This window comes from Pelodiscus sinensis, chromosome 4 (assembly GCF_052426305.1).
Source record: "Pelodiscus sinensis isolate ZL-2025 chromosome 4, ASM5242630v1, whole genome shotgun sequence".
NCBI classification, from domain to species: Eukaryota; Metazoa; Chordata; order Testudines; family Trionychidae; genus Pelodiscus; species Pelodiscus sinensis.
Genome location: NC_143055.1, coordinates 16,643,822 through 16,671,796, shown reverse-complemented (window position 1 = coordinate 16,671,796; position 27,975 = coordinate 16,643,822). Strand labels below are relative to the sequence as shown.

The 27,975-nt window shown below is 43.2% G+C and overlaps 1 protein-coding gene across 2 annotated transcripts; it reads right to left on the bottom strand.

Annotated features, from left to right (window-relative positions):
- TACC3 (transforming acidic coiled-coil containing protein 3) lies at positions 1–27,336 on the bottom strand. 2 transcript variants are annotated; one of them, XM_006134740.5, is made up of 16 exons: positions 27,177–27,336; positions 22,413–22,575; positions 22,144–22,289; positions 18,183–19,253; positions 17,571–17,661; positions 16,712–16,904; positions 14,108–14,160; positions 12,429–12,565; positions 12,235–12,349; positions 11,723–11,878; positions 8,595–8,671; positions 8,458–8,501; positions 4,857–5,017; positions 2,800–2,906; positions 2,315–2,435; positions 1–186 (listed from the first exon to the last, which is right to left on the bottom strand). In XM_006134740.5, exons 2-16 carry the CDS (start codon positions 22,572–22,574, stop codon positions 121–123), a joined length of 2,700 nt encoding a protein of 899 aa, XP_006134802.3. In that variant the 5' UTR covers position 22,575; positions 27,177–27,336; the 3' UTR covers positions 1–120. The 2 variants fall into 2 exon arrangements, with proteins under 2 accessions (XP_006134802.3, XP_075787016.2); XM_075930901.2 differs by lacking the exon at positions 27,177–27,336 and adding an exon at positions 26,722–26,894.
- Between the last annotated feature and the right edge of the window lie 639 nt (positions 27,337–27,975).

The following is a 27,975-nucleotide window of genomic DNA, read 5'->3' as shown; positions in this document are numbered from 1 at the left end:
TGCAAGTAAAGTCTATTTATTACTTTCCAAATACATAATTAAGAAGTTACTGAACAAACAAAGAAAAAAAGGATAGAATGAACTAAGGGAACATATGTACAAAGTAGTCCAGTCCAACTATTAGATTTTTTCCATCTTTAAAATCAAGTCGTCACAGATTTTTGTTAGTTCATCATTTTCTTTTGCCTGTTAAGAAGACAAAGAATTAGTGAATCAAGAACTTAACACTGCAAACACATTGATATCATGAATTTGCAGTCACCGGAGTCACGGCACCTTTGATGCTGTATGGAACAGGAGTTCCATTGCAAATTCTCATGAATTCTGTAAATGCGGTAAAGACTTGGAACAAGGCAGCCTAACAAACCATATCTTAATTAGATTTTGAAGGGATAGCCACATTATGATACTTCCTCAACTTTCCAGGCAGTATCTAAATCAGTTGTGGGAAGGGTTTAGTTGAGCTAGCAAAAATGGATCGTTTGGGGATCCATGAAATTTTAATGGATTGAAAAGTGGTCCGTATACTCAAAAAGGCTGGGAACCACTGGTCTAAATTTTAGAATGTAGTATCTGCTGTTAAGGATGCTCACTGTGAGTAAGTTGCGCACACTCGTCTCTTTACAGCTAAACAGAAGATACTACAGGTTGTACCTCCCTTAACTGGAGCTCTGTAGTCCAGCAGGACCATGGATGTTCTTGGACCATAGAGTCCAGGTATAAGGAGGTCAGGCCACAAAGCAGGAGTAGGGAAGGAGGGGCAGGGGCCAGGAGCCCCTGGGGTGGCAGGGATGTAGCAGAGTGTTCTGGCCCCCACTACTGGGTGGTAGTGGGGGGCCAATAGCAGCTGCAGAAGCCACGGTGCTCCAGCCTGTGGAGCCATGGCTGGGCAGGCAGCAGCAAGGCCTGGCTAGGGTCCTAGCCGGGGTAACTCAGGCCATGTTGAGACACCTCTCCTCATTTGGCAAATCTCCTTGTTCAATACCAGTCAGCTCCCGAGGGTGCTGGACAAGGGACATACAACCTATACTTTAAACACTCCTATTACTGTTACCTGGTTTTTCCACTTCCTAAATGGAAGAAGCAGTTCAATATGGAACTATGTTTATAGCATGAGTAATGCTGGTTCTCAATGCTTTCATTATGCTAAATAAAGTGTAGTATTTAAAAGTGTTTGTGGTGGTAGTTAATCCTTATGGCAACCAAGTGGAAGCGGTGAGCCCACTATGCAGAATTTTAAAAAGTTAATTTGGAGGAAGTAGATTGGGTGTGGAACTTCCATCCACAATAGCTGGGTACAGGCAGCAGAGCCAGCAGTCTCTGCAGCATCACAGAATTGGTTGCAACTCTTTTCCTTTCAACAGCATTGTACATGTTCACCTCTAATCTGGACTTCCTTTGTCAGGCATCATCCGTGGGTGCTCTGGGGCTGGAGCACTCCTAGGGAAAAGCTGGGAGCCCCATGCTTAGCAACTCCTTCCCTGACCTCCCGGGAGCACTGCAAATAGCCGATTTGCAGTGTTTGAGCTCGGAGAGGCAGGGGGAGGAGCAGCAGCTCAGGGGGAAGAGGCAGAAGAGCAGTGGCAAATTCCCTTGTTCAGGACCAGTCAAGTCCTGAGAGTGCCAGACCAAGGAGGCTCAACCCATAGTATTGGTTAAATAGAAGAGCAGGATGCTACCAACAAGCAACGGTTTTACTGGCATTCAAAAAGAAGGGGAAAAGCTTTACATGAAGGAGAATTTAATGAACTTACAATGCACCACTAGTTTTTGGTGAGCCCATTTGTGCCATTATACTATTCAATAGCAATTTACATGAAAACATGAAACCCTGCACTTGCAGAATACTAGATTTTCAGACCTAACTATTTAGGACATTGAAAAGAAGTCCACCAACAATACTGTCTATTAGATGGCAGTGGCCTACAAATTTACATCCAGGAACATGATGGTCTGTTCTATTAGTACTAAAATGCATCTAGAACTGTTATAGTGCAATCATATTTAAGCTTCATTCGCAGGACAAGGTATTTTGTTCACTTTTAACCCAAATCTATATTTTATAGTAGTTATACCATTTCAACAGTCCAGCAAGTATCCTGTATTGGAAGTGACTAATAATATGTAGACTTCAGAGGCTCATCTATGCAAATGAACCCATTCTGCAAAGGTAGATTGGTTCCATCTCTCTGTATCAAATGGTTCTGCCATACCAAAGTTTGAGACATAAAATCAAGACTCCTATTTCACAGTGGCACTCATGAGAACACCAGTTCTGATGCTAGTTTAAACCACTCAAGTAGCAGATACTGACCTTTTGTTCAAGGCTTCTTTCCAGAGACTGTACCTTCATTTGTTCTTTACGCAAAGTAGCTTGCAGTGCTACAGTCTCGGCCTTGGCTTTACCCCGTACCTGGGCAATCTCTTCATTTGCTCTGGAATGAAAGTGAGCTCATGTTTAAATCTGACTTAAATTAAGCTAATGTGTTATGGTCTAAAGCCGCGGTGTCCAACCAGTTCTGAAGCAGTAGTTACTATAGTGGCTACTGCTATAGCCAATTAGCCACACTCAACCGGCCAAATAGCCACATGTGACTAGTGGCTAGCATGCTGGACATCACAGGTCTAAAGTCAAGATAGGTACGTCACTTTATAAGTGGTTACAATATTTTTAAGAAAGGTTTTGAGATTTAAGACACTCATGTGAAATCCTGGCCCAACTGACGTCACAAAAAGATTTGCAAGTGAGTGCAGCAGGGCCAGAATTTCACCCTACATATGAAGGTAGGGAGTACTCACTGACGCAGTTTTTCTTCAGCATGTGCCTTCAATGCTTGATATCGCTGCTCTTCCTTCTTAATCCTTGCAAGATAATCCTCAGCACATTTCTTCAGAGCCTCTTCATTCTAGTCCAGTGTAACAGGAGAGTTCAGTTAGTGTCAAGGACATGGTTTGCATTTAACCTTATCCTATGGGGCAGGTAAGACTCTACTACAGGTTTTTTTTTAAAAGGTCTATTCAAGAGCACAAATAGGATAATGGTGAGATCTCTTCCATCTCCATTTTAGACTCACTCATTTTCAAATGCTAACAATGAGAAATTCATCCTAGTTTGTATCCTCAACTTCATCTAATTTTGTATCTTCCATTACCAACAGCCACCGGGTTCTTGAAATTGTGTAATTCTGTGCCACTTCAATATAGCTGCTACTCTGTCTCGCAATAAGGCTAAATCTATCCTTTTCCAGGAAAGGTGGAAGATCCATGTGTGGGGAAAAAAAAATAAAAAAAAATCAGGATTTGGACCATGCTGCAACTGAATCAGGTATTAAATAGCTCCCTCTCACCATCTACATTTTAGAGGTTTGTGTCTGTCTGCGAGTCCATTTGTTCAAGAACTCCTCCGAAACGTTAAGAGCTAGGACCACCAAATTTACTATGATGTTTCCTCTTCTCCTAACTTAAAGCAAGGTCAGGGTTTGGTTGTTCCATAACAGAAAGCCCCTGGAAAGGGGCTGTTTTTATAACATGAAAAGGGAGGAGCTCCTGTTCAAAGGGATGTGATACTGGAAGTGACCACTGGGGGCAGCAAGCCAGCAAAGGGGTAGCTATCCTGAGTGTCTATGGAGACAGCTGTACTACCAAGGGAGTGGCCATCAGGACTGGGGCTCCACCATCTCGCCTGCCAGCATATGGGGTAAGTAGCTTTCTGGTGGCCGGAGGTGCGGGGGAGGAGTTATGGGGAGACCAAAGGCCCATGCTGGTTGGAACCCCCAGCTCTGAGTCCCTCCTCATCTACCACCTTCACTCATGCACCCCCTGCTCCCAGCACTGTCCCTCCATCCCTAAGATCCCGCCCTGCCTATTGCACTCCTGCATTGCCAGCTCCTTTCCCTGAAGGACCCAGGCAATGCTGGGTAAATCTGCTAGTATTTAATATAAACTATGAAACTGCAGTGTAACGGAAGCCACTTAGTGAGCTAGGGGAGATTTACTGATCTTTTTCTCCTCCCAACCCTCCTGACACCCCAGCCCTGAATTTTAGAAAAGGGATCAGCATGCACCATCAGGCCTCAGGTGACCCACGTGCTTGAGAAGCATAGCAGAGACTGCTATTAAAAAGAGGAAGACTCACTGCCCTAGAACTTGACCATGAGACAACTGTGACTTTGAACCTCAATTAAAGGAGGCAGGCAAAGCCATTTAAAAAGTAGAAATACGGAAGAGCAGTATACATGAACTCTACCCCCACAAAAACTGTAATGCAAACCATAACCATGGAGTGCCATCAGCACCTCCTTTTTTATATATGGAGGTAAGTGAATCAAACCATAGATTGGACAGTGCACATGTTATCTTTGTCATTCCTCTCATTTACCCTTCAATCTATTTGTTTGCCTTTAAAAAAAAATTAGAACAAGTTATTATTGAGTGAAACTCTTTAAAGCAAAGGCATGGTCCTCCTTTGTTCATTCAATTCTGGCACAAGGGAGGCGTGATATAAGTTAGGGTCTTCAAAAGCTAGCACAATAGGCAGACTTCTCCTGAACCCAAAGCAGATAATTCCCATACAAATGTACTTGGTCCATGTTACACCAGAGGTCAGATTAGGTGATCACAATGATCTTATGTGGCCTTGGAACCTATATATAATCCAGAGACAGGCTGTTTTTGGATACATATCTAACCTCCTCCTCACTGTCATTCATTCAATTGTCAGTGATAGAAAAGGACAGGAAATTGAGCTAGTTAAATTACTATACAATTCTCAACGAGGGAAATGCAGAGTACTTTTAGTGGATTTTGTCTTGTTTGTGATTTGGAAGGACTGTACCAGTCTCATTCCATCATCTTACCTTGCGATAGCCTTCTAAAGCCTCTTTCTGTTTTTCAAATCGTTTGAAGAGTTCAGAGAAAGATTTTTCCATGGAGTTCAAATCTGACAGAACTTGCTGTTTCTCCTCCAGTATCTTCTGGTTTTCCTTTTTTGAAAGCTCCTTCTGGTTCTGTGCATCTTCTAAAAATGAAAAATACAAGAGGGCTGGGTGTTTTGAAAGCAAAGCACCTCCTCGTCCCAGTTACTAACGTCACAAGACCAGACATTATGTAGCATGAGACTTTCCTTACTAAATTTTACTTCTCATGGTCTATGGTGCAGATATTACATTTCCTTCAGAATTCTCTTTAAAACCGTGGTCCCCAACACGGTGCCCGTGGGCGCCATGGCGCCCACGGGGGCATTCGTGTGCGCCCGCCATGTGCTCGGGGCTGGCCTGGCCCTGGGCACGTGGCGCATGCACTGTGCCGGAGCCGGCTCCAGGCGCATGGTGAGCGCCGGCCCTGGGCGCTTGGGGGAGGGGGGGGGGCGCCGGCCCCGGGCGCGCGGCGCTTGGAGGAGGGGGAGGCGCCGGCCCCGGGCGCATGGCGCTTGGAGGGGGGGGGGGCCGGCCCCGGCGCGCGGCGCTTGGAGGGGGGGGGGCGCGCGCCGGCCCCGTCAACCTCCACAGGTTGGGGACCACTGCTTTAAAAGACCAAAGGACATTGTAGAACTGTCAGTCTTGTAAACACAAGTCATCCTTAATTAGGGATTTAAGCCAAATTATATAGATTTTGCATATCTTCTCTTAAAATGACAGAGTATCCCCCAAATTAAAAATGGTAATAGGAAAGAAAAAACACCATGGCTAAAAACACAGTAAAAGCAGCTGTTAGAGACAGAAGAGGCATACTCAATAGGATTTGACTTCTAAGTAAGACAGAAAGGAGCATAAACTCTGGCACAGCAAGTATATTTAAGCAAGCTAAAAAGAGCAACAGAAAACAATAAACCTGGCTGGGCACCTTCACTACTAAACCATGTATTGCGGCCTTTTTAGGCAATTTGCACGAGGTCTGCTGTATCAGCTACCTGCCCAGAGCTGGGAAACACAAAGGGAGAACACACATGCAGCTGAACATCCATCAACATCGGACAGAAAAGCACAACATAAATTACATCTATAAAGTTAAGTAACTCAGAAGCAGGAAGACTACCAAACAATAGTAAGATCACTGCATGTTTGAGGTGCTAAAGGAGCATTCAGGGAAAATAATACCATTCTGGAAAAGCTAAATTAATTCTTTGCAGCAGTCTTCACTGCAGAGGATACAAGGGAGAGTTCCACACTTGAGTCATTCTTCTCAAGGGACAAATCTGAGGAACTCAGATTGAAGAGTCAATAGAAGCAGTTTGGGAAAAAATCTGATAAAAAACCCAGCAGTTCTCTGTCAGCAGGCTCAGTTTTGAAGGAACTCTCATGAAATTGAAGAACTGTGGTGTGTAACCTGGCACTTCTGTACCAGATGACTGGAGGATAGCTAACATGACATGAATTTTTTTAAAAAGACTCCAGAGATAATCCTCAGAATTGCAGACTCATAAGCCTCACTTTTCAGTCCCAAGCAAATTGGTTGAACTACAATAAAAAAGACAGAAATATCCAACACAGATTACCATGATTTGTGGGGGAAGAGGCAAGATGTCTCTTGGGAAAGGGAAATGTCTTGCCAATCTATTTGAATTCAGGGTTTGAGGGAGGGTCAACAAGCGTGCTGACAAGAGTAATCCAGTTGAGATAGTGTACTTGGACTTTCAAAAAGTCTTTGACATCTCTTGCTAAATGTTTCTTAAAACAAAGGAAGAGGGCCTGAGATAAGAGGGGAGGTCCTCTTATGGGTAAACCATTAAGAGGCAGAAAACAAGAGGGTGGGAATAAATGGTCAGTTTTCAGAATGGAGAGAGGTAAATAGCAATGTCCTTCAAAAATCTACCCTAAGATCAGCACCGTTCAACATATTCATAAACGATCTGGAAAAAAGGGGAGAAGTAACATTTACAGAGGGTACAAATTACTCATGATAGTTACAGCCAAAGCTAACTAACTTTTCAAAGAGTTCTCTTAATATTGGATGAATGGAAAACAAAGCAGCATATGAAATTCCAAGTTGACAAATGCAACGTATTACACATTGGAAAATATAATCCCAACTATACAGACAAAAATTATGGGGTCTAAATTGGCCATTACAACTCTAGAAAAATATAGGGATTGTTCTAGATTATACTCTGAAAACATCTGCTGAATGCTAAGAGGCAGTCAAAAAGGGCACTACTGTTATGAACCATTAAGAAATAAGACAAAATTCTCTAATGCTATTATGTAAATCAATGGTATTCCTACACCATGAACACTGCTTTCAATTCTGGCAGTCCCATCTCAAAACATATATTAGAAATGGAAAGGGGCAACAAAAATTATTAGAGGTATGAAACAGATTCTATATTAAAGAGATTAAAAAAAAGCAAGCCCTGGGACTATTCATTTTAGAAAAAGAGTTGACTTGGAGCAAGGAGGAGACAGTACAATAAAGGTCTATGAAAATCATGAACGGAGTGGAGAAAGTGAGTAAGGAAATGTTATTTACCACTTCACATAACACAAGAACTAGAGGTCACCCCATAAAATAGACAGCAGGTTTAAGTCTAATATGAACAAATACTTCACACAATGTGGAGTCAGCCTGTGGACCATGTTGCCAGGGGATGTTGTGGAAGCCAAAACTATAACTGGATTTAAAAAGTAATTTTGTGGCAGATAGGTACACCAATAGATGGTTAGGAATGCAACCATACTCTTAGTGTCTGTCAGTCAGGCCTGGGAACAGCGTCTGGATTACTTGATTGCCCTGTTCTGTTCCTTCTAAAGCACTGGTCACCACCCGAAGACAGGAAATTGGGTTAGATGGACCGTTGGACATACGGGGTCATACCATTCTCATATTCTTATGACTCAAGATATAAACTTTCAGCTGACATGAGTTAAGCTATTCCTCTGCAGTTAGAACTCATATAGAGACTATAGCAGAAACCACCACTGTCCACCAGATGGTTCCACTGACATTTGGTCAGAAGTGATATGGTTGTATGTGATCTAAACGAGAACAACAGTCTGTTCCTCTTCTGCAGTATCAAACTATGGACTTTGCTTAGTAAGCAAGTGGAACCTGTAGCTTTCAATGTACCATCCACAATTGCAGAGCTATGGGCTATATTGTGGCCATTACTGTGCATGCTTCAGTTAGGTATAAGTCAGACACCCACTTTGCTACGTACATGTGTCTATACAAGTCAAACAGACATGAAGTACTATAGTTGTGTAATTAAGATGCATATAGCTGTGCACACACTGCGTTAGAGATCTGTTCCTAAACATATTGACTTTGCTAGCATTATCAGACAAGCTCTGATTGCCTTTCCAAGGATTCAGTAAAATAGAACATATAACAGAGTATTGAAAAGACGACTAAAGTACTAACCAGAAGAGTACTAGACTGTGTGTTTCAAAGCCAACTATATTTAGTATGCCCTTCAGGTCTAAGTAAAAAACCCATCTCGAGTTCAATATCCAATACACTCACCCATCATTTGGGTTATTGTTCCTTCAAACTCTGCAACAATTTTTCTAAAAAAACAAAAACAAAAATCAATATTGAATATACATTAGAGAAAGCAATTAAAAGCAGTAAGTCAAGCTGTATAATTGACAGGTACATACCCCATTTCTTGGTACTCCATATAAAGTCGCTCATATTTCTTTTTCCATTCCAGAACTTCCATCTGCTTTTGTTGAACCTAAAAAAAAGTTCACAGTTTAGTTAACAGGAACTGAAATAAGATATTGTTCAAGTTGTTCAGAATGTTAGTTTACAGTAGGGATATTAGATATTGGGTAACTGAATATAGTCATCTAACCGCATCAAATCTTAGCAGTTACATGACTATTCTATAGCACTAGGAGTGGGGCTGGCAGCGGGGCTGGCAGCCAATATACTCCAGCCCCACTCCCACCCTGTGCTGCTGCCTCTGATGAAGAGGCAGCAGTGTCGGGTGGCAGTGGGCAGAAGAGGCTGCAGCAAAGCAGCCTCTGTTCTCAGGGAGCTGGGAAACCCTGCAGACAGGGGCTGCTGCCAAGGACCATCCTTTATCCACAGCGAACCTAGGCCCACTTTGAACAGAGGCTGCTCCCTCGGAGGCAGAGCAACTTCATAGAGGCAGCAGCATAGAGAAGTGAGCATGGGGGCAGGCAGCACTGGCTCTTTAACCAATAAGCTTAGGCTTATCAGTTAATCATAGTCGACTACATGTTAACATCCCTAGTATAAAGAGGTTTTGATAGAAGATAAAATTTTCCCTATGGACACGATTTTATAAGTGTCAGTTATAGAAGAAAGCTCTAGTACAAATTAGAGTGAGACTAGTAGAGTAGTTAAACACAATAATTACCCAGTCTTATGTTCTTTGTAATACTCGGCACTTCTAAAATAACCCTCCTCTTCCTCCCCACACACAAATTGCTTTTAAAACAGATTACCAGTGATCCTTCCAAGTGCTGAGTGTACAGAGATAGTATGGTATTTGTTGCAACATACAGCAAAACTAAGTTTACTATTTATACATACATTGATGATCACACTTGTTTTTTCCAACTAGATTTCCCTTAATTGGTGATATTGGCAACCTACTCCCTTCGTTGTTAGAGGTTTTACACTACTGACCCACAACATGTAGCCAATTATTTTAATCTTTTTAGGTCAATGCCAGTTTGCAGGTTGAATCTTTCCTTGTGTTCATACAAGTTACATTAAGATGAAGTTACAGTTTTACTCATTAGCTATGTAGAACTATCCTAGTAGTAATTATTATATTCTCAGGAAATTCATAGTCTTCAATTATAATATTTGGCTTGTTTTTAAATTATGACACACACAGCAAAGGGTCCCCCCGTATGGTAGTGAAGCCATGAAATAACCATGATGTTATATTAGTTTTAGTGGCTCTAGATTAGAAGAAACTGGTTTGTAAAGATAAAACGTTTGCCTGGTTCTGGTCATAAATATTGCTTAGCAAATATAGCCTCTGTTTCCTATTGGAGTCACTCACTGGAGTAACAAACTGCCTTATAAAGATTATGCATTCCATGCTATCAGGAAGAAGGGAAAACATCGACTGTATATACTGGCCATTTTACTAAGAACATTCTGTACTTCTAGCCCTATTGTTCTCAATGGGACTTGCCCATTTAAAAATCTTTGCTGAAGAAATTCTATAACAAGGAAAAGCAACAATTAAATCTGAAATTTCTCTTTACAAAAGCTATCCATCTACAAAGCACATTTCCACTACTACTTATTCAGACAACCTCTGAGTGTAGAACACTTGGGACAAAAGATATGTAAGAAATAAGCACTTTGACATAGTATCCCTTTTAAGTCGGACATTTAGCTAAATTCTACAATAAGCATTCCTGTGGCACCTTAGGGTATGTCTACACTACCCTCCTATTTCGAAATAGGAGGGTAATGTAGGCATACCGCAATTGCAAATGAAGCCCGGGATTTGAATTTCCCGGGCTTCATTTGCATAAGCCGGGCGCCGCCATTTTTAAATCCCAGTTGGTTCGAACCCCGTGCCGCGCAGCTACACGCGGCACGAACTAGGTAGTTCGAACTAGGCTTCCTAGTTCAAACTACCGTTACTACTCATTCCACGGGGTTCGAACCAGCCGGGATTTAAAAATGGCGGCGCCCGGCTTATGCAAATGAAGCCCGGGAAATTCAAATCCTGGGCTTCATTTGCAATTGCAGTATGCCTACATTACCCTCCTATTTCGAAATAGGAGGGTAGTGTAGACATACCCTTAGAGACTAACAAAAATATATATCTGAGCTTTCGTGGGCAAAACCCACTTCATCAGATGTATTCAGTGTTCATCTGATGGGCTTTCATGTAGTGAGTTTTATTCATGATACTATATATTTTTAGTCTAAGGTGCCACAGTCTGTAACTTTAAAAACAAGTAATCCTAACAGCTACTCTCCCCCATCCCAGAGTAAATTCAACAAGTTATTCAATATTTTAAGAGCTACAGCAATTTAAGGATGGCTTCATGGTTCATAAATTAGCACTGAATTCCACTTTGTGACAAGCACCATTTGTAGCATGGAGAGCAGTGGTTGCATTAATATTATGGGAGACAACGTGTGCGGGGAGTCAGCTTTCAAGAAGGCTCCCAACGCACGCTAGTTCTTCAGACGCCCCCATCCCTTTGCTGCCTCCTACAGAGTCAGAGAGGTGGGGGAGGCAGGAGTCAGCTCCCCCAACACCAGCTCTGCAGTGCCACCTGCCTGAAATGGCAGCCGGGATAGTAGGTAGGGGAGGCTGCCACGAAGCAGCTTCTGTCCACGGCAGCTTTGGGTCTCTGGGGTATCCATGGCAGGTCTGAGCTCCCTGTGGACAGGGGCTTAAGAGTAAGCGCAGGGCAGCAAGTCTGCACAGGGAGTTGGTTTTTAAACTGACTCCCCTCACAGAGTGGGTCCTGCCTGCTACCCCACACTGCTGCCAGATACAGAGACAGCAGCACAAGTGGCAGGGAGCTCCCCAGGAGTAGGACTGGGAATGCACTGGCTGCTGGCCCTGCCCCCAGGGATTATTGAATAGTTGTGTAACTGCTAAGATTTCATGCAGTTACATGAATATTCAACTACACAATATCTAACATCCCTAATAGCAAGTGTTGAAAGAGATGCCTAGTACGTGCTGAGTAACTTAGAGGCGTAAGTTTGCAGGTTATAATGACAAGCCTTTCCAAAATAAATGCCACATTCATAAAGGCTTTCTTCTTACCTCTAGTTTAACTGTTTCAATAGCTGCATCCATATCTTTTTGGCTGTATTTCAGCACTTCTATAATGGCATCAACTGCACCGTTGAGTGGCACAGCAAAAGGAGAAAGTGGTGAAGCATTACTGGTTGAGATATCTGGAATCAACGGAACTGTATCCTTTGTGGAGGAGAAAAAAAAAGTTTGAATGGCTACCATTATCATTTCCCTCCACAGACATGCATACCTCCCAGCAAACTAAGCATCTGACGAAGTGGGTCTTTGCCCACAAAAGCTTATGCTCCAATAAATTTGTTAGTCTATAAGGTGCCACAGTACTCCTTGTCACCAATACAGAGTGAAGGCATATGCCTTGTTTAAGAGTATTGGCAATTGTAACACCAACACTCTAACCCACAGCAGTCTCTGAACACTAAGCAGGCAATACGATGATAAAAAGCTGTCTAACTTTCCACTAGAGGAACACATTCAAAATTCCACTAACATGAAAATTGACATGTTTATGGTTCACTTACTGGAGCTGAGAAAGTTCCCAGAAGATCCAGTCCTTTAGGCTTTTCTTCATTTTGAAGGGATTTCACTGCAGGTTTTGGGGTTTCCAAAGATACTATACCTAAGTCAGAAAGAGGACTAAAAACCACAGTTAAAATTAGAGATAAAGTGTTCAAAACCAAGTTTGTGTCTTAGAATTTAGATGATCAATACCTACCCACTTTGAAATGGTGCATTAATTACACATGTGCTTATTGTTTCAGTAGTACCAGGAGCCAGCTTTTTGGGGCTGTCTCTCAACAGAGGGTCAAACTTCAAATACAAGGATTGTTTCCTCAAAGCAGACTCTTTAAACTGGGAAGAGATAGGGGAGATATTATTCACATGGAATCATGTGTTACTTTGTAGTGTAGCTTTTTCCGTAAAAACCTTGCAGTCTAGATCTAGCCTCAGAGTCAGGCATCTCCCCCCCAACCTTATGCCCAGATCCCAAAGCCGCTGCCTGCACCCAGCAGCCAGCTGCTAGCACATGCAAGCTGGGATGTTGTATGTGACCTAGCCTGCATGTGCAGTATACGATGTAGTGCGCTGGGAACCGTGAGTGGAATGGTGTGGGCTGTGAGCACACATGTGGCTTACAGCAGCCTGGCCGTGAGAGCGGCTGACCTGAGTGGTTCCGGTTCCATCAGGAGCTGCAATTTTTTTCTTCGTGAGCCGCATGTGGCTCGTGAGCCTCGGGTTGGCCACCCCAACTCCAAGTGGCGTATTCTCTCCAGAAGATAGGGCCATTCTATTACGGTAGAACTATTTGTCTTGCAGGACAAAGAATGTTTATAGATTGGTGGGCAATTTGGAAGTGCTTAATTAATAACTAATGAGCCTGAAGTCTTCTACTCGTTGAACAGGGTACCAACTGGGGAAGCTTCCCCATACTCTTATGTTTTGGAAGGGTATACATTAAAGGAAAAGATGGTAGTTCAATCCATGGCTACGTCTACACTGGCCCCTTTTCCGAAAGGGGCATGCTAATTTTACAGGTCGTAATAGGGAAATCCGCGGGGGATTTAAATATCCCCCGCGGCATTTAAATAAAAATGTCCGCCGCTTTTTTTCCGGCTTTTAGAAAAGCCGGAAAAGAGCGTCTACACTGGCCCCGATCCTCCGGAAAAAAGCCCTTTTCCGGAGGATCTCTTATTCCTACTTCGAAGTAGGAATAAGAGATCCTCCGGAAAAGGGCTTTTTTCCGGAGGATCGGGGCCAGTGTAGACGCTCTTTTCCGGCTTTTCTAAAAGCCGGAAAAAAAGCGGCGGACATTTTTATTTAAATGCCGCGGGGGATATTTAAATCCCCCGCGGATTTCCCTATTACGACCTGTAAAATTAGCATGCCCCTTTCGGAAAAGGGGCCAGTGTAGACTTAGCCCATGTGCTTATTCAAACCTCAGACTTGGCTAGAACAACAAAGCAGCTAGCTGTAGGGGAAATCACACATAAGAGCTCAACCCATAGTCGATCCATGAGATGGTACAGTCATTCTGCTCCCAACTAGGCCACATTTGAACTGCAGCCTAGTGAAAAAAGGCTTATATCTAAGGGCACATCTAGACTGCGGCGCTATTTCAGAATAACTAAGTATCCCAAAATAGTGACACTGCATCTTTAAGCACTCCCACTACCTCCCAAAATAGCAAGCATGTTATTCCAGCATCCCTGTAACCTTCATTCCACGAGGGTTAAGGGATTTGTCAGAATAGTGCCTTATTTTGAAGTTTGGCGCTAGACAAATTGTGTAGCTCATTCTGACAGAACAGTGCTGTCTAGACACACCCTTACTGTTCTCACCTCATCCCTTACTCTTAAGCCAAGAAGTTTAGCTATTTAAATATCAGATACTTACTGAAGATTTACCAAATTGTTCCAGGAAATCTATTTCTATGCCCATTCCTAGAACTGGAAAAGATAATATATTAATAAAAATGACAATTTAATGCTGTAATACAGCTGTTAGTAGATCAGGATGGAAAGTTTCATTTACTTAAAATTGATAGGAAGCAAAGGGAAACTCCGGTCTCTCAGTTAGATTAAGTGGTTAGCAGAAGGAAAAGAACTCTGAACTTCAACAAGGAAGGGAAAAAACAAATAATGGCCATTTAAAAACAAAACCACCCTTCTTCCCTCAGATTACTCTCCCTCCCCTCCCCCCCCACACTCCTCTTACAGATAGTTACCTCTTTCTATAACCAATGTTCTTTAAGATGCATTTGCTGCTCATGTCCACTCCATATTTGGTATGTGTAATTGCCATATGCAATGATGCTGGAAGCTTTTCCCCTCAATAGTATCTGTAGGGGAATGGCACCTGCATGGCACAATATAAAGGTGCTACCAGCTCTCCACACTCTCAGGTCCTTCTTTCCAGAAACTCCCGAAGTAGGGAAGGAGAGCAGATCATGGAATGGACCTGAGCAACACATCTCGAAGAACACCAGTTAAAGAAAAGACAGTTATCTTTCTGTAAGTGCTTGTTTATGTCCATTAGGGATGCTAAATTTTGATTAACTAAATCGAATAGTCAATGGGATTTCTATCGACTATTCAATTAGTTAATAAGGACTAGGGCGTTCTGCCTTTGAAATGTACAAGAGCCCCAGCAGGGACTCTTGTACATTTCAAAGTTGGAACACTGCCACTGCACCCCGCCCCCTACCACAGAGCTGGAGCTGAGGGGAACAGACTTTTAAGCACCCCTTCCTACCACCCTCCCGCCCCCGGCTGCCTCTTTGTGACAGAGGCACCAGGGACATGGGGGGTGATTGACTAGTCGCTTACATTTCTAATGTCCATTCCATATTACGTGACTCCAAGCAGTCACAACGGAGGCGGGTAAGAGCTCATAAGTGTGCGGAATGCAACATAGCTCTGCCGAACCCAATGCCATTTTTAGCTGGCTGAGTGATGGTATAGCATGCTATGAACTGAGGACCATGTTGTAGCTTTACAGATGACCTGGATAGGGATGTGCGCTAAGAAAGCCACTGAAGAAGTCTGCACTCTAGTTGCATAGCTCCGATGATCGGTGGTGGTGGCAAGCACGCCAGCTCATGACACATCCTTATGCAAGACATGCTCTAGTTGTAAGCCCTCAGAGGAAACCTGAAGGTCCTTCATCCTATCTTCTGGCACAATTAAGATTTGTATTTACTTAAGAAAGGCTTAAGTAAAACCCTCCAGACATCCAACATGCAGAGACTAGGTAACTAACTAATCAGAATTATAAATAACTGGTTTAACCGGTTAACCAAATAAGTGGGATCCCAACCTTGGTGCTGTGGCCGCGGCTGGCTCCCAACCCACACCGGAACAGCTCAATGCTCATCCCAGGCTGCAGGCACAGGGCTGTTCCCAAACACCAGTTAACTAGTTACCCATTTACATCCCTAGTGGAGACATCTCCTCACAGGTCTTGCATGACTTGGAACAGAACTCTGGGAAGAATATATCCTAATGCACATGGAAAGTAGGCTCCATCTTTGGCAGGCAGGCCAGGCCACGCAGGTCCACAGCCATATCTTATCTTTATAGAAGACAGTGTATAGCAATTCTGAGGTCAAAGCTTCAATCTCAAAGACTTGTCTCACCAACAACACTGCAATCAAGAACGCAACCTTCCATGACAGTTGTGAAAGGGAACAGAAGCCTACCAGCTCAAAAAGCAGAGCAGTGAGCCTGCAGGACCTCCTTCAAGCAGCTCCACTCCTTTGGGTTCACCATGGAGAGGTGGAGAGATGTGAAGCTGGAGTGCAGGAGCTGACCATGATCCATTTAAGACAGCAACTATGATGATTGCTGATGGAACATGTCATTTGCAGCTATTGCAGGGCTTGTAGCCATGGCCACAGGCCAGTCCTGTTCCAATTAGAACTAAATTCCAATTCCTGTCCCAACTGGAACAAAAACTCTAAACAATTGCTACGGGTAACTGTACAACTGATTTGTAAAATCTAATTCGTAAGAATGAAGACTAAAAAATGCTAGCAGGAGCAGCAGATATTCTGTGCACAGTCACTGGTGGCAAGAAGGAACTGAGAGGTGGCAGGAGTAACCATCATCTCTTATACCATGCCACTCATATTCCCGTATCCATAGGGGACTATGAGTGGCATGTGGGTGGAGTGAAGCAAGCGTAGAGCCTGCTATGTCCACAGGTCAGATCCGGTGCCTTGGAGGGCCGTATTTTGCCCAGGCCTGGTTTGGATGATGACTGGTTTTGACACCTGGTTATTTAGTATCAATTGCTAGTTGACATGAAATCTAATCAATTACTGAAAGAAAAAATATTTTTGGACTACCAGCTCTAACAACCCTGCCAGTTATGGTGGCTTAAACAACAACAACAACAACAAAACCACCACAACTCCCTCCTCCCCTTTAAAAAGAGCGGTTTTAAAAGCATATGTCTAAGTTCTGTTGCAGTGCCCTGCTAAGAGCAACTTATTCTTACCTTCTGTTGAGGGTCTGAAGTACTCATCACATTTAGTGACTGCTGTTGGATCATTTATATTAACTGCCATTTCAGTTTTCTCGCAATTGCCTTCATGTTCTTGGTCAGCCAAAGATGTTCCATTGCCAATTAAAGGCAAGTTATCTTGATTGTAGGCATCAACTGGCGAGATAGCTGAGCTTGTTTTTTCCTCCTAGATGGGGGAGACATGCTTAGTTTGTAATATGGAACACTGGGAGGTATGACTGGCCCAGCGTATCTATGGCACTTACAGAAATTAGAGAGATAGGTGACAAACTGATTAAACTAACAATTGAAAGAGTTATCCTAAGCAGAGTTCACAGGGAAGACCTCAACAGCAGAAGGAATTTGTTAACCCAACATATGGCATTCATCTACACATCAGACAGAACTGCATTTGTCAGGTTCTCAACCCTTGGTTTAAATGTAGAGTGCTGTGCACTTTATGCTGTCAATACCCAAAAGATTCTAAACAGATATGGTCCATAATACTGATCTGACTGACAGTTCCATAAACTCAGTCTGATGTATTTGGCACAGACAGGGCCCAATCCCTCTTTACATCAGTTTTGAAAATCGATTTTGTTTTCACTACAGAAGTATGACAATCTACAAGAGGTGCAATTTTAGAAGGGCATGCAAGAAGGGGAGAACAGCAGCTTCTTTAGAAACAGCAAACTAGTTTAAACAATGTTTTTAACTAAGAAGTGTATACATCTTAAATACATACACTAGCATGTATACCTGGGGTTGCTCGAGTCATTAAGGAGGGCAAAAGGTTGCGTGTACAGGAGTCAGAGTTGGGGGCTAGAAGGGGCTCAGAGTGGGGGTAGATTACCATAGTTAGTTCTCTTGAAGAGTCCTCTTTCATTTCTACTTGAACCACAGATTTGTCTTCACCTTCACTCGGTTTTTGTTCAGAGAAGCAACTAAACAAATAATTAAAGTCAGAGTAATCTAGTCAGTTCTAAGGTTCAATATTGTCCTACATCCAGCTAAGCCATTTAAACATAGGAAGCTTGTTTGAGAGCTTACCCTACCTCCTGTCCCACTACCAATATAGTGGTCTGTTTAAATGGCAGCAAGCTCTCCCATTAACAATCAGCATACCCAGGGCTTGACAAGCAGCAGCGAGCCCTGCTTGCCAGCTGTGCGGTTTGGCACGCTGCACATGTGCAGACTGCGCTGTGGCACCGTGCCGAGCTAAAATCTACTCGCCATAGGTTGAGCCCTGAGCATACCTCTCCCATGAAAGCTAAAATGTTATCATGGATGTATAGCAAGTCATGACTACCACAGAATGGCCAAACAGCCATCTCCATTGACAGAAAACAGATAGATTAGATTTAAAAGAAGTTTCTACTTCTTAACCCAGCAACATTTCTATAAAAATAACTCATCTTGCCTTGAAGAGTTTGAGGCCTTTCCACAAGTTCAAAGATTTACTTACTGAATTTCAGGCACTATTTCTTCAATTGCATCTACAACAATTCTGTTAATCTGTTCTGTTGGAAGAGGTTCCCCTTTTGGTAAGGTAATATCCTGCTCTTCTTGCGGATTAGCTTTTTCAGTGTTGGGTTTAGGGCATTTAGGTGAACTAGAAACTTTGGAACCTCCTCCAAATGGATTAAAGTTTGGATCATCAAATTTGTCCCAGTCAAAGCTATAAGAGCCTTTGGAAACAGGAATTTCATTTTCTGTTTTACTCTTGCTTTTTGCCTCAGAGTTCTCCAATGTCTTCCCTTGAACTACAGCAGCTTTTTTGGAAGGGGGCTTGATTCCCGGTCTTTTTCCAAGTTTCCTAGGAGGTGGCTTTTTACTAGCTGTTTCATCAGTAAAGTCAAATTCTAGTTTTACAGATTCGAGCTTGGAGAAGACAGCCTCTTCTACAAGTTTTGACTCTTTTGTTGAAGTTATTTCTGCTAATGGAGAATTCTGTAGTTTTGATCCCCCAGTTTTGATAGGATGTGTTACATCAGAGTTGTTAGAATCAAAGTTGTAAGATCCTTGTACAGAAGGTGTAGAAATCTCTGTTTGTGTTGATTCCTGAGGAGAATTAGTTTTGCTCACTTGTCCAGAAGTAGGCATTATATCCTGTTCAGTATCATTAGGAATTGGTTTGGGTTCATTTTCTGACACCAATACATCTATGGAAATGGTCTCTTTTGAGAGGCCTACAAGATTGTCTTCATTTAGATTTGCTGTCTCTGAGACTGTAACTGTTGGTGGGGAAGTAAAAGGAAGTGTATCATTCAAAGAGAGAGAATTTCTATTATTTTTTTCAGAAGCCATTTCAGGGTTGCTAGCTATTAATAGAGAAGAGTTTTTTAGGCTCTTGGGAGAATTCTGATTTTGAGAAGAACTCTGAAACGGATCCATGTTGTTTAAGTTATCAAAATCAATGCTGTATGTACCACAGCTTTTCACTGGCATCTCATCATCTGGATAAGGAACAACGGCCTTCTCCATTTGCATATCTTCTCTGCTAGGTTTAGTCTCAAATTCGGTTGTTTGTTGATTTCTGTTGCACAGAAATAAAATCAGTGTTAATTTATAGTTAGCCATTTTAAGATAACCATTAAAAAATGCATGCTCCAACTCACATGCTCAAGTTTGCAATGCTATATGCAACACCAGAAGAGCTGGACAGGAGGGCTAAAATCACCATAAAAAACAAGAGAATACAGGTGCTTTCTAAAGAGCCTATTAACCTGGTCTCGTTCAGAGATTAGAGAAAAATCATAATAAGTTCTCTTCCACATTGTGTATATATGGAAAAACACTGCTGGGTCCCCTTCCTTTTCTCCTCACCTCAACCCAAGAATGCTTTACAAGAGGGGCTGAATATCCAATAGGATAGGCTTAATATCTACCACAGTAGTAAAGAAAACCCCAACACCTTAAATACAAAGAATGGCATACATTCCTGGGCTAGTGCAGATATTTATACAGAGTTTGTAAGGATGGGGGGGCGGGGGTGACCACGAGCATACTGTACCATGTTGTAGCATGACTCACTTTGACCATTCCATGCTTTACTTTCTCTAATCACTGTTTTAGTTCTGTTGTTTGATATCCACTGGTCACGACTAGGGATGTAAGTGACTAGTGACTTGATTAGTTGTTCCCCCCACCCACTGCCTCCATCAGAAATCAGAGAGGGGCAGCGGGCAGGAGGAGCTGGGAGTAGCTGGTTCCCCCCAGCGCTCTCTCTGGGCAGGGGAGACCCATGCCAGGGGCACAGTGGGGAACTGGCAGCACTTCCGAGGCTCTTGTACATTTCAAAAGCAAAAGCACCATGGGGAGCACAGGGCAAGTGGGGGACTGAGTCCCACACTGGCCCCATGCTCCCCACAAAGCTTCCACCCCTGAAATGTAGCAAGATACAAATTCCATCAATTATTTGATTAGTTGATTAATCTAGATTTAACATCTCTAGTCACAGCCTAATACTGGGTCATGAAGTATCAGGCACTGTGTCTCATTGCTGCAAGGTGATCAGCAAAGGTGCTAGCGCAGGCTTTCTGCCTGTCCTGGCACTACAGACTGTGTTGCACTCTAGAAGCAGCCAGCAGCAGGCTTAGCTTCTATGTAGGGGGCAGGGAAGACCATACAGGGCTCCAAGCACTGCCCCTACCGTGAGCATTGGGTGGGAACCTGGCTGCTTCGAGGGAACAGAAATGATCTTCAGTGCCAAGCCAAGCAGGAAGTCTGCCTTAGCACCCTTGCTGCATTGCTGACCAGGAGCTGCTCAAAGTAAGCCCCTCCTGCCCCAGCCCTGACACCATTCCCCAAAGCCAGAGCCTCTCCTACAGCCCAAAAGCTCTCATCCACAGCCCCCACTTAAGTCAAATTATGCTGGATTGCAGGCATCAACAATTTTCTTCAATTGGGTCATGAGGGAAAATAGGAGTTTGAACACAACTGTTCTGGTTGACTTTTTTTTGCCGCCAGCAAACACCCCTTCAAATCTATGAAACATATGCCCGAAAGTCATAAACAGTTTTTAAGTCTTAGACTTCAAACTACTGTATCCAGCCCAGAGAGGCAAGAAAGAACATAAGGAGGGAAAAAAAACCCACACAAATAAGGCTCCTGGAGCAACAGAAAGAAATGACTGACTGCTATAAGTGAATAAATGATAGAATCATTAGGCATACTCACTATAGACACAAATTCTAAAGTTAGGTATGTTCACATATCAGAGTTCCCTGAGCTCAAGTTAGCTTATTCGTAGCTCATGTACTAGAGAGCATTAAGACATTACTTCCTGAAAAAGTATTTCCTCCCATTGTTTTGTCTTTCACAAAAAAGTACAAAAATAGTTACATGAATGCTGCACACAGAAATGCTAAACAGTAAAACATAACTAAAAGCCAACCAGTTAAAGTTCTAATTTGATAAAGTTGGAAGCAAGAACAGATATGGTTCACTATGGTCCGCTCACCCTGTCTTGCAGAGACAGGAACTCGCAGACTTGTCTAAGTCAGACCCCTCCCAACCTTTCAGTGTTTAGCCCAATAAGAGCTTGAGAACTATGCACCACAGTGCACTTGTTAGAATGTTTCCATCTATAATATTTTAGGATTAGAAAGAAGAAAGTAAATCCTTAGGCTCCTTAACATAAGCAGCACTGGACTATGTAGCAATACAAGGATTCTCACTTTAGCATGGGAAAAGGTAGAGAGGAAACACACAACCAAACTAATAGTTCTGGTACTGGTGCCTGAATCATTACTGACAACATCGTCAACAAATGTTCCACTTTACCATTGTAAAAGTCATTTAATCCCTACATGTCAGATCTCATATTTAGATGTATAAGAGAGTTTAGTTGGCATATGAATTACAATTAAATATTAGTAATTATGCCTAAAGATCTAGATTCAAATAGTGGTGCTCAGTTCAGAGGGGCTGCAGGAGACCAGAATTTGACCACTAGTCAAAGATTACACGGTTCTTTTTTATCCAGCTTGAAGATTGGCATTTTGTTCTTTATTTCAGATAATTTAAGTATCACTGAAGAACTCTAGTCATGTACATGTATTACAAAGGTATAGTCTAAGGGCTTTTTTCATAGCATTATTATATAGGCATAATTCACACATTACTTACAATCAGACTCCTTTGACCAGTATCATTAAAAGGGCTGGGAACAGAGTACAGGAATTTCTATTGCAAACCATATTAGTACTGTTTCTTACTAGGGCATTTTTGCTCTAGCTATATATGCTCCTTTGTATAATTCTTAATTGCAGCACCAAATTGCTTTTATAATTTGCTGACTAGTATAAAAGCTTCACAGTTGATTATGACAATTTCTAATGGGAGATAGTAATCCTCAACATATATTGCATTTGCAGTCTAGTAACTTAAAAGTCTTAATATGGAAGAGCAATAATATTACTCACGCAGCATTGCTGGATCCAGGCAGATGAAGGTGTCCTAGAGCTTCTGTACAATCATTTAACGCGAAAGCAGTCTCCAGTTTGTTTGCCGTACTAGGACTCAGGATTCTGTGAGTCTGCGGATCCCTCATAGGAGTTTGAAAAGTTACCTTTGAGGTGAAAAAAGCAGTTTCTGATTGAATATTTTTAAGGCACTAACAATGCATACATGGTGTTCTGTGAGTGAGGTCCTGGAATGGTGAAAGGGAAAAGGCTAACAATCATGGACATACCTTCGTAGCTTTTGCTACATTTTTTGGTGGCAGATTTTCTTTCTGTGATGGACGAAGGATAGATGGTCTCCCTGTGGATTCTGGTGATGGGAAAAGGAAGGAACGGCTTTCTGCCGTTAGATCATCACCAATGTTTTCGCCATTTAAAATCTGCAGACTCATTCTAGAAAATAAACACATTTACATGCCCACAACATGAATAAGAGGGAGTGGTCAGGCAGCTGTGCTTTCAGATAACAGACACCTAACAATCAACCTGGCATGCTAGTGAAGAAAGCGTTTAATAGACACAAATGAGTTTTACTAATACTCAGAATCCTTGTGCAAGTTAACATACATATTTACTTTTTCAGTTTAGTGTAATATGATACAAGCATCAGCAATTCTGCTTTTGACAGTGGTAAACACAACCTGGTTGCTACAGTTCTTTTCTCTTTCCTTCCATCACCCAAACTGGACAGGAACGTGCAGTCATCATGACATTCAAGCTAGCCATAGCCATAGCTTTTATAGGGAGAACAGAATGCACACAAAATTTCAACATTTTATTTATGTATCATAATTAAGTTCCTAAAACTCCTTATTTGACCAAAGCTCTTAATAGACAATGTTCTGAAATGGTATGGTGGACATAAGGATGTAATATGCATTTCTTCCCACAGAATGTCTGTTATTCACCCCTTGAAATATAAATTGTAACAACAGTCCAAACAGACACTGTAAGGCACACAGAACCATAGGGTCCTATTTACATAAATATTGTGTATAATATTTGAACACAGGGCTACTCAACTTTGGAAGCCCCGGGGGCCACAATGACACTTACAGCACATCTTGAGGGCCGCAACTTAGTGTAGTTGCATATACATGCAAATATATGCGAATAGCTTTTCACACTGATGGGCATGAATATGAAGATTAAGGCAAGATTATACAACACACAGGCCCCATTTAAGTAAATTCTGCTGATATTAATAAAATGCAATATTTATCCAATTTTCACCTAGATGACAGCACTTTTAATGAGCAATGACAGCCCAGGAATTTAATTACTAAAATGCATCTCAACAGAAGACCTTTATATCAACTACTTTTTTTGTTTTGGCTCCCACCCACAGGCCACATGTTGAGCTCCATGTAAACCCAAACCACACTACAGGCCACAAACAAACGGGCCGCAGGCAGCCCATGGGCCACATGTGGAGTAGATGAAAACCAGATTTTTATACGGAATATAATTTTCCCATGCAATGCGAGCACAATTTCTCATACTTCCTTTTCCAGAGAGTTTTAAATCAAAGACAAAGGATAGATAATTTTAGAGCACAATGAGCTCAGGCTCATTGATTAACTATTTAAACATGTATACTAACACATCCCTATTATGAACTAGGGATGTTAACTAGAACTAAGCATGTGGGGGGGGGGGGGGGAGGGGAAGAAGTCTGCTTCTGCTCCCGCACCCTCTCTCCTCCCCCACTACACTTGGGGCTGCCAGCAGCCTCAAGTATGGGGGGGGAGGGGAAAGAGGGGGAGACAGCTTCATGCTTGGTGCTGCTGCTCTCAGCCCCCTTGGCTACGTCTACACTGGCCCCTTTTCCGGAAGGGGCATGTAAATTTCACCAGTCGTCGTAGGGAAATCCGCGGGGGATTTAAATATCCTACTTCGAAGTAGGGATAAGACCCTCCGGAAAAGGGCACTTTTTCCGGAGGATCGGGGCCAGTGTAGACACTCTTTTCCGGCTTTTTTAAAAGCCGGAAAAAAGCAGCGGACATTTTTATTTAAATGCCGCGGGGGATATTTAAATCCCCCGCGGATTTCCCTACGACGACTGGTGAAATTTACATGCCCCTTCCGGAAAAGGGGCCAGTGTAGACGAGCCCCTTGGGACTACAGCAGCCTTCTGCAGGCCATTCCCAGATACCAGTTAACTGGTGCGGAGTAAACATCCCTCAGTAAGAGTGATACTTACCAGGTAACTGGTTGTCCATAATAGGGATATAATGGGTAATACCTTCAGTTACTCAGCAGAACATGAAAACAGGCAGCTTCAATTAGGGATGTGAAAGGTTGTTTGTAAATGTCTAACTGCTCAAATTTTTTGCAAAAAATCCTACTGCATTTTAACATCCCTAATCATAACCAGTAAGCCTCACCATTGGCAGGTGACGCTTACTGGTTATGATTAGAGATGTTAAAATGCAGGAGGTTTTTTTTGGTAAATGTCTAACTGCTCAAATTGTCAGCAGTTATATGTTCACATGCTCAGGGAAGGGGGCAGAAGCTCCTCAGGAAACCGCTTAAAAGCCAGCTCCCAGCAAGCACTGGCTTCCACCTGCTCCCCTTGCTGTTGCCTCTGATACAGAGGCAGCAATGCAGGTGGGGTGCTTGTGTGTAACCGTGAAGGTTAACTGATGAGCCTGTCTGCAGCATGCTAGGAGCAACACCTACACTTCTCATTTAATTGATTAACCGGTGAAATAGAAACTTTAACTGGTCAACTTGTTAAATGGGATTTTACATCCCTAGCATCAATGGTATGCATGTTCGTGTTTTATATTAGCATGTGCATGTTCTCTACATAGTTCATAAAACAGTGGGTCTTAACCCGCAAACCACTTAGAATCATAGAACTGGAAGAGACCTCAGAAGGTCATCAAGTCCAGCCCCCTGCTCTAGGCAGGACCAATTCCAACTAAATCAACCAGGCCAGGGCTTTGTCAAGCCGAGACAAACACCTCTAGGGATGGAGACTCCACTACTTCCCTAGGTAACCCATTCCAGTGCTTCACCACCCTCCTAGTGAAATAGTTTTTCCTAATATCCAACCTGGACCTCTCCCACCACAACTTGAGACCATTGCTCCTTGTTTTACCATCTGTCACTACTGAGAACAGCCTCTCTCCATCCTCTTTGGAACCTCCCTTCAGGAAGCTGAAGGCTGCTATCAAATCCCCCCTCACTCTTTGCTTCTGCAGATTAAACAGCCCCAAGTCCCTCAGCCTCTCCTCATAAGTCATATGCTCCAGCCCCCTAATCATTTTGGTTGCCCTCCGCTGAACCCTCTCCAATACATCCATATCCTTTTGTAGTAGGGGCCCCAGAACTGGACACAATATTCCAGATGTGGCCTCACTTGCAGCCCAATCAACACACACTTCAATCCATAGCTGAAACAAAAGACAGGACTATGCAGCACTTTAAAGACTAACAAGATGGTTTATTAGGTGATGAGCTTTCGTGGGCCAGACCCACTTCCTCAGATCAATTTGTGGAAGAAAATTGGCATGACCATATGTACCAAAGTGATACAATGAAAAAAATGAACACACATAAAATTGATCAATCAGTCCTAACCATGCCAGTTACAAGATCAAGAACACATATTCCTGCTCATCCAGAAACATAATTTATGCCATCATATGCCTAAGGGGTCCGTCTGCTATGTATACTGGACAAATTTCTCAGACACTTTGCCAAAGAATCAATGCTCATAAAACAGACATCAGGCTCCCTCACAGACAGAAAACTGTTGCTTGCCACTTTAACCAGACTGACCATTCTCTCAATGACCTTAAAACATTCATATTGCCTCAAAGAGATTTTAACTCCAGACTTCAAAGAAAAGCCTCAGAACTGTCATTCATGCTTAAATTTGACACTTTATGTATGGGTCTTAAAGATGCTAATTATCTTACCCATTACAAAGGTAGCTTCCCCAATTATCACCCCAATGTCATTACCTCACAGACACTAACGTTCCCCCCATTGCCCCTCCTCTGTTCTTAAATCTGATTTGTCAATTTTATATATTTTTTTTAAATTGTATCACTTTGGTATACATGGTCATGCCAATTTTCTTCCACAAATTGATCTGAGGAAGTGGGTCTGGCCCACGAAAGCTCATCACCTAATAAACCATCTTGTAAGTGCTGCATAGTCCTGTCTTTTGTTTCAGTTAGACCTGACTAACACGGCCACATCTCTATCACTCTTCAATCCATAGGAGATCCTCAAGGCCACACAGGTAGCATATGCACCCTGCAAAGGTAAATACGTTGAGAAGCACGGTCATAAAATAACATCGATATTTAAAGTTTCCTTGAGCACACATGGAAAGCATGCCACATTAAAAAAAACAAACAAACTTTTTCTGCAATATTTAACAATTAGATTTAAGGATTCAGTGACAGCATAGACATTGGGCTGACTATACAATGTAAAAAAATTAACTAACCAGTAACAACTGGTTTTTAATCAGTTACAAGCCATGATTGCCAGGCTGATTTACTCAGCCTTCTCACCTACCCCGAGTCACGTCTAGTAAGGGCCAGCGGCAAAGGAGCTGCATGTGAGTGACTCGAGACTGAGGAGCGGCACAGCCCCACCAGCGACCCGAGCTGCCCGTCACGCCTCGGCCCAATCCTCGGAGGATTCAACATCGTTCTCCCTCCCGTAACGCGTTTCTGAGGAACAAGGCACGGCCCTGGAGTCGCCCGGACTCGGTCACCAGCGGGGAGAATGGACTAGAGGGAGCGGCAGGCGAGGAGGACGAGGCCGGCCGAGACCGACAGTCGGACAAAAGCCCCCCCCCCCCCCCCCCCCCGCCATCTCTCCCAGTTTTGTCGGGATCACCCCAGCAGCCAAACCCACCGCGCCTCGGGACCCCCATTACTGCCCCCCCATATTCCCTCTCGCCCAGCCCAGCCCCGCCCTCCCAGCGGGGACCCCACAAACCTCTCCCCGGCCCCTCGCTCCCCTACCTGCCGGCAAGTCGCAGGCCTCAGGCCTGCCCGTGCGCTCCGCTGCCCGGGTTCCTCCGCTATTCACCCCCAGCCGCTCTCAGAGCCAGGCTGCCGCCCCCCGCCTCAGGATTTCAAATGTCAACGTTAGCTCGACTCTCCAATAACAGGCCCAGAAGCTGCTCCTCGATATGAACAGACCAATCAGCGAGCGGGCTCGGAAAGGGTCTCACAGCCAATAAGAGCTACCGCACCCAAAGATCGCGAGCGTTAAGCCGTGCTGCGGTGAGGCATGCTGGGAAATGTAGTTTTCCTAAGGGAGGGGTGAGACTGGAGCGGCTCAGAATTTAAACAGACAGCACAAACGCACCAAGAGAGCCAGAGAAACCATTGTTCGCTCCTGAGCCCCCCCGTCCTAGAAAGGAAGCTATACGCCTGCTTGGAGTTCCAGGCTTCCAAGAAACTCTATGTGCACATTAATAGCTGATTTAGACTTTAGGTTAGCCTTTCAATTTTTTAGCTAGGCCTGTAAAATACTAAAAAGAAAAGTGGCCTAATTCTCAGAGGTGCTGAGCATTCAAGCTCCCCTGTAAGTCAGTAGGAGCAAGGAATGTTCAGAATGTCCAGATTTGGTTGCCTATAGTTAGGTGCCTAAGTTGGAAAATGCAGGTTTGCTTACCTTGACCAGGACCGCAGAAATCAGTTTCAAAACCGAGATTGATCCCCTACAGTCACTGCTTTGTATAGCCCTTGTGACTAAGGATGCTACAGGGATATCCGGTTAAACAGTTACTCAGTAAGCACCACTCTCATTGGGAGA

Excerpts from the sequence above, each read along its gene's own strand:
- TACC3 (XM_075930901.2), bottom strand. The coding sequence starts at position 26,855 with ATGTTGAATCCTCCGAGGATTGGGCCGAGGCGTGACGGGCAGCTCGGG. Across the intron at positions 14,161-16,711 it reads CTTCAGACCCTCAACAGAAG|TTCTAGGAATGGGCATAGAA; the intron begins GTAAGAATAAGT and ends TATCTTTTCCAG. Across the intron at positions 2,907-4,856 it reads CTTTAGAAGGCTATCGCAAG|AATGAAGAGGCTCTGAAGAA; the intron begins GTAAGATGATGG and ends ACACTGGACTAG.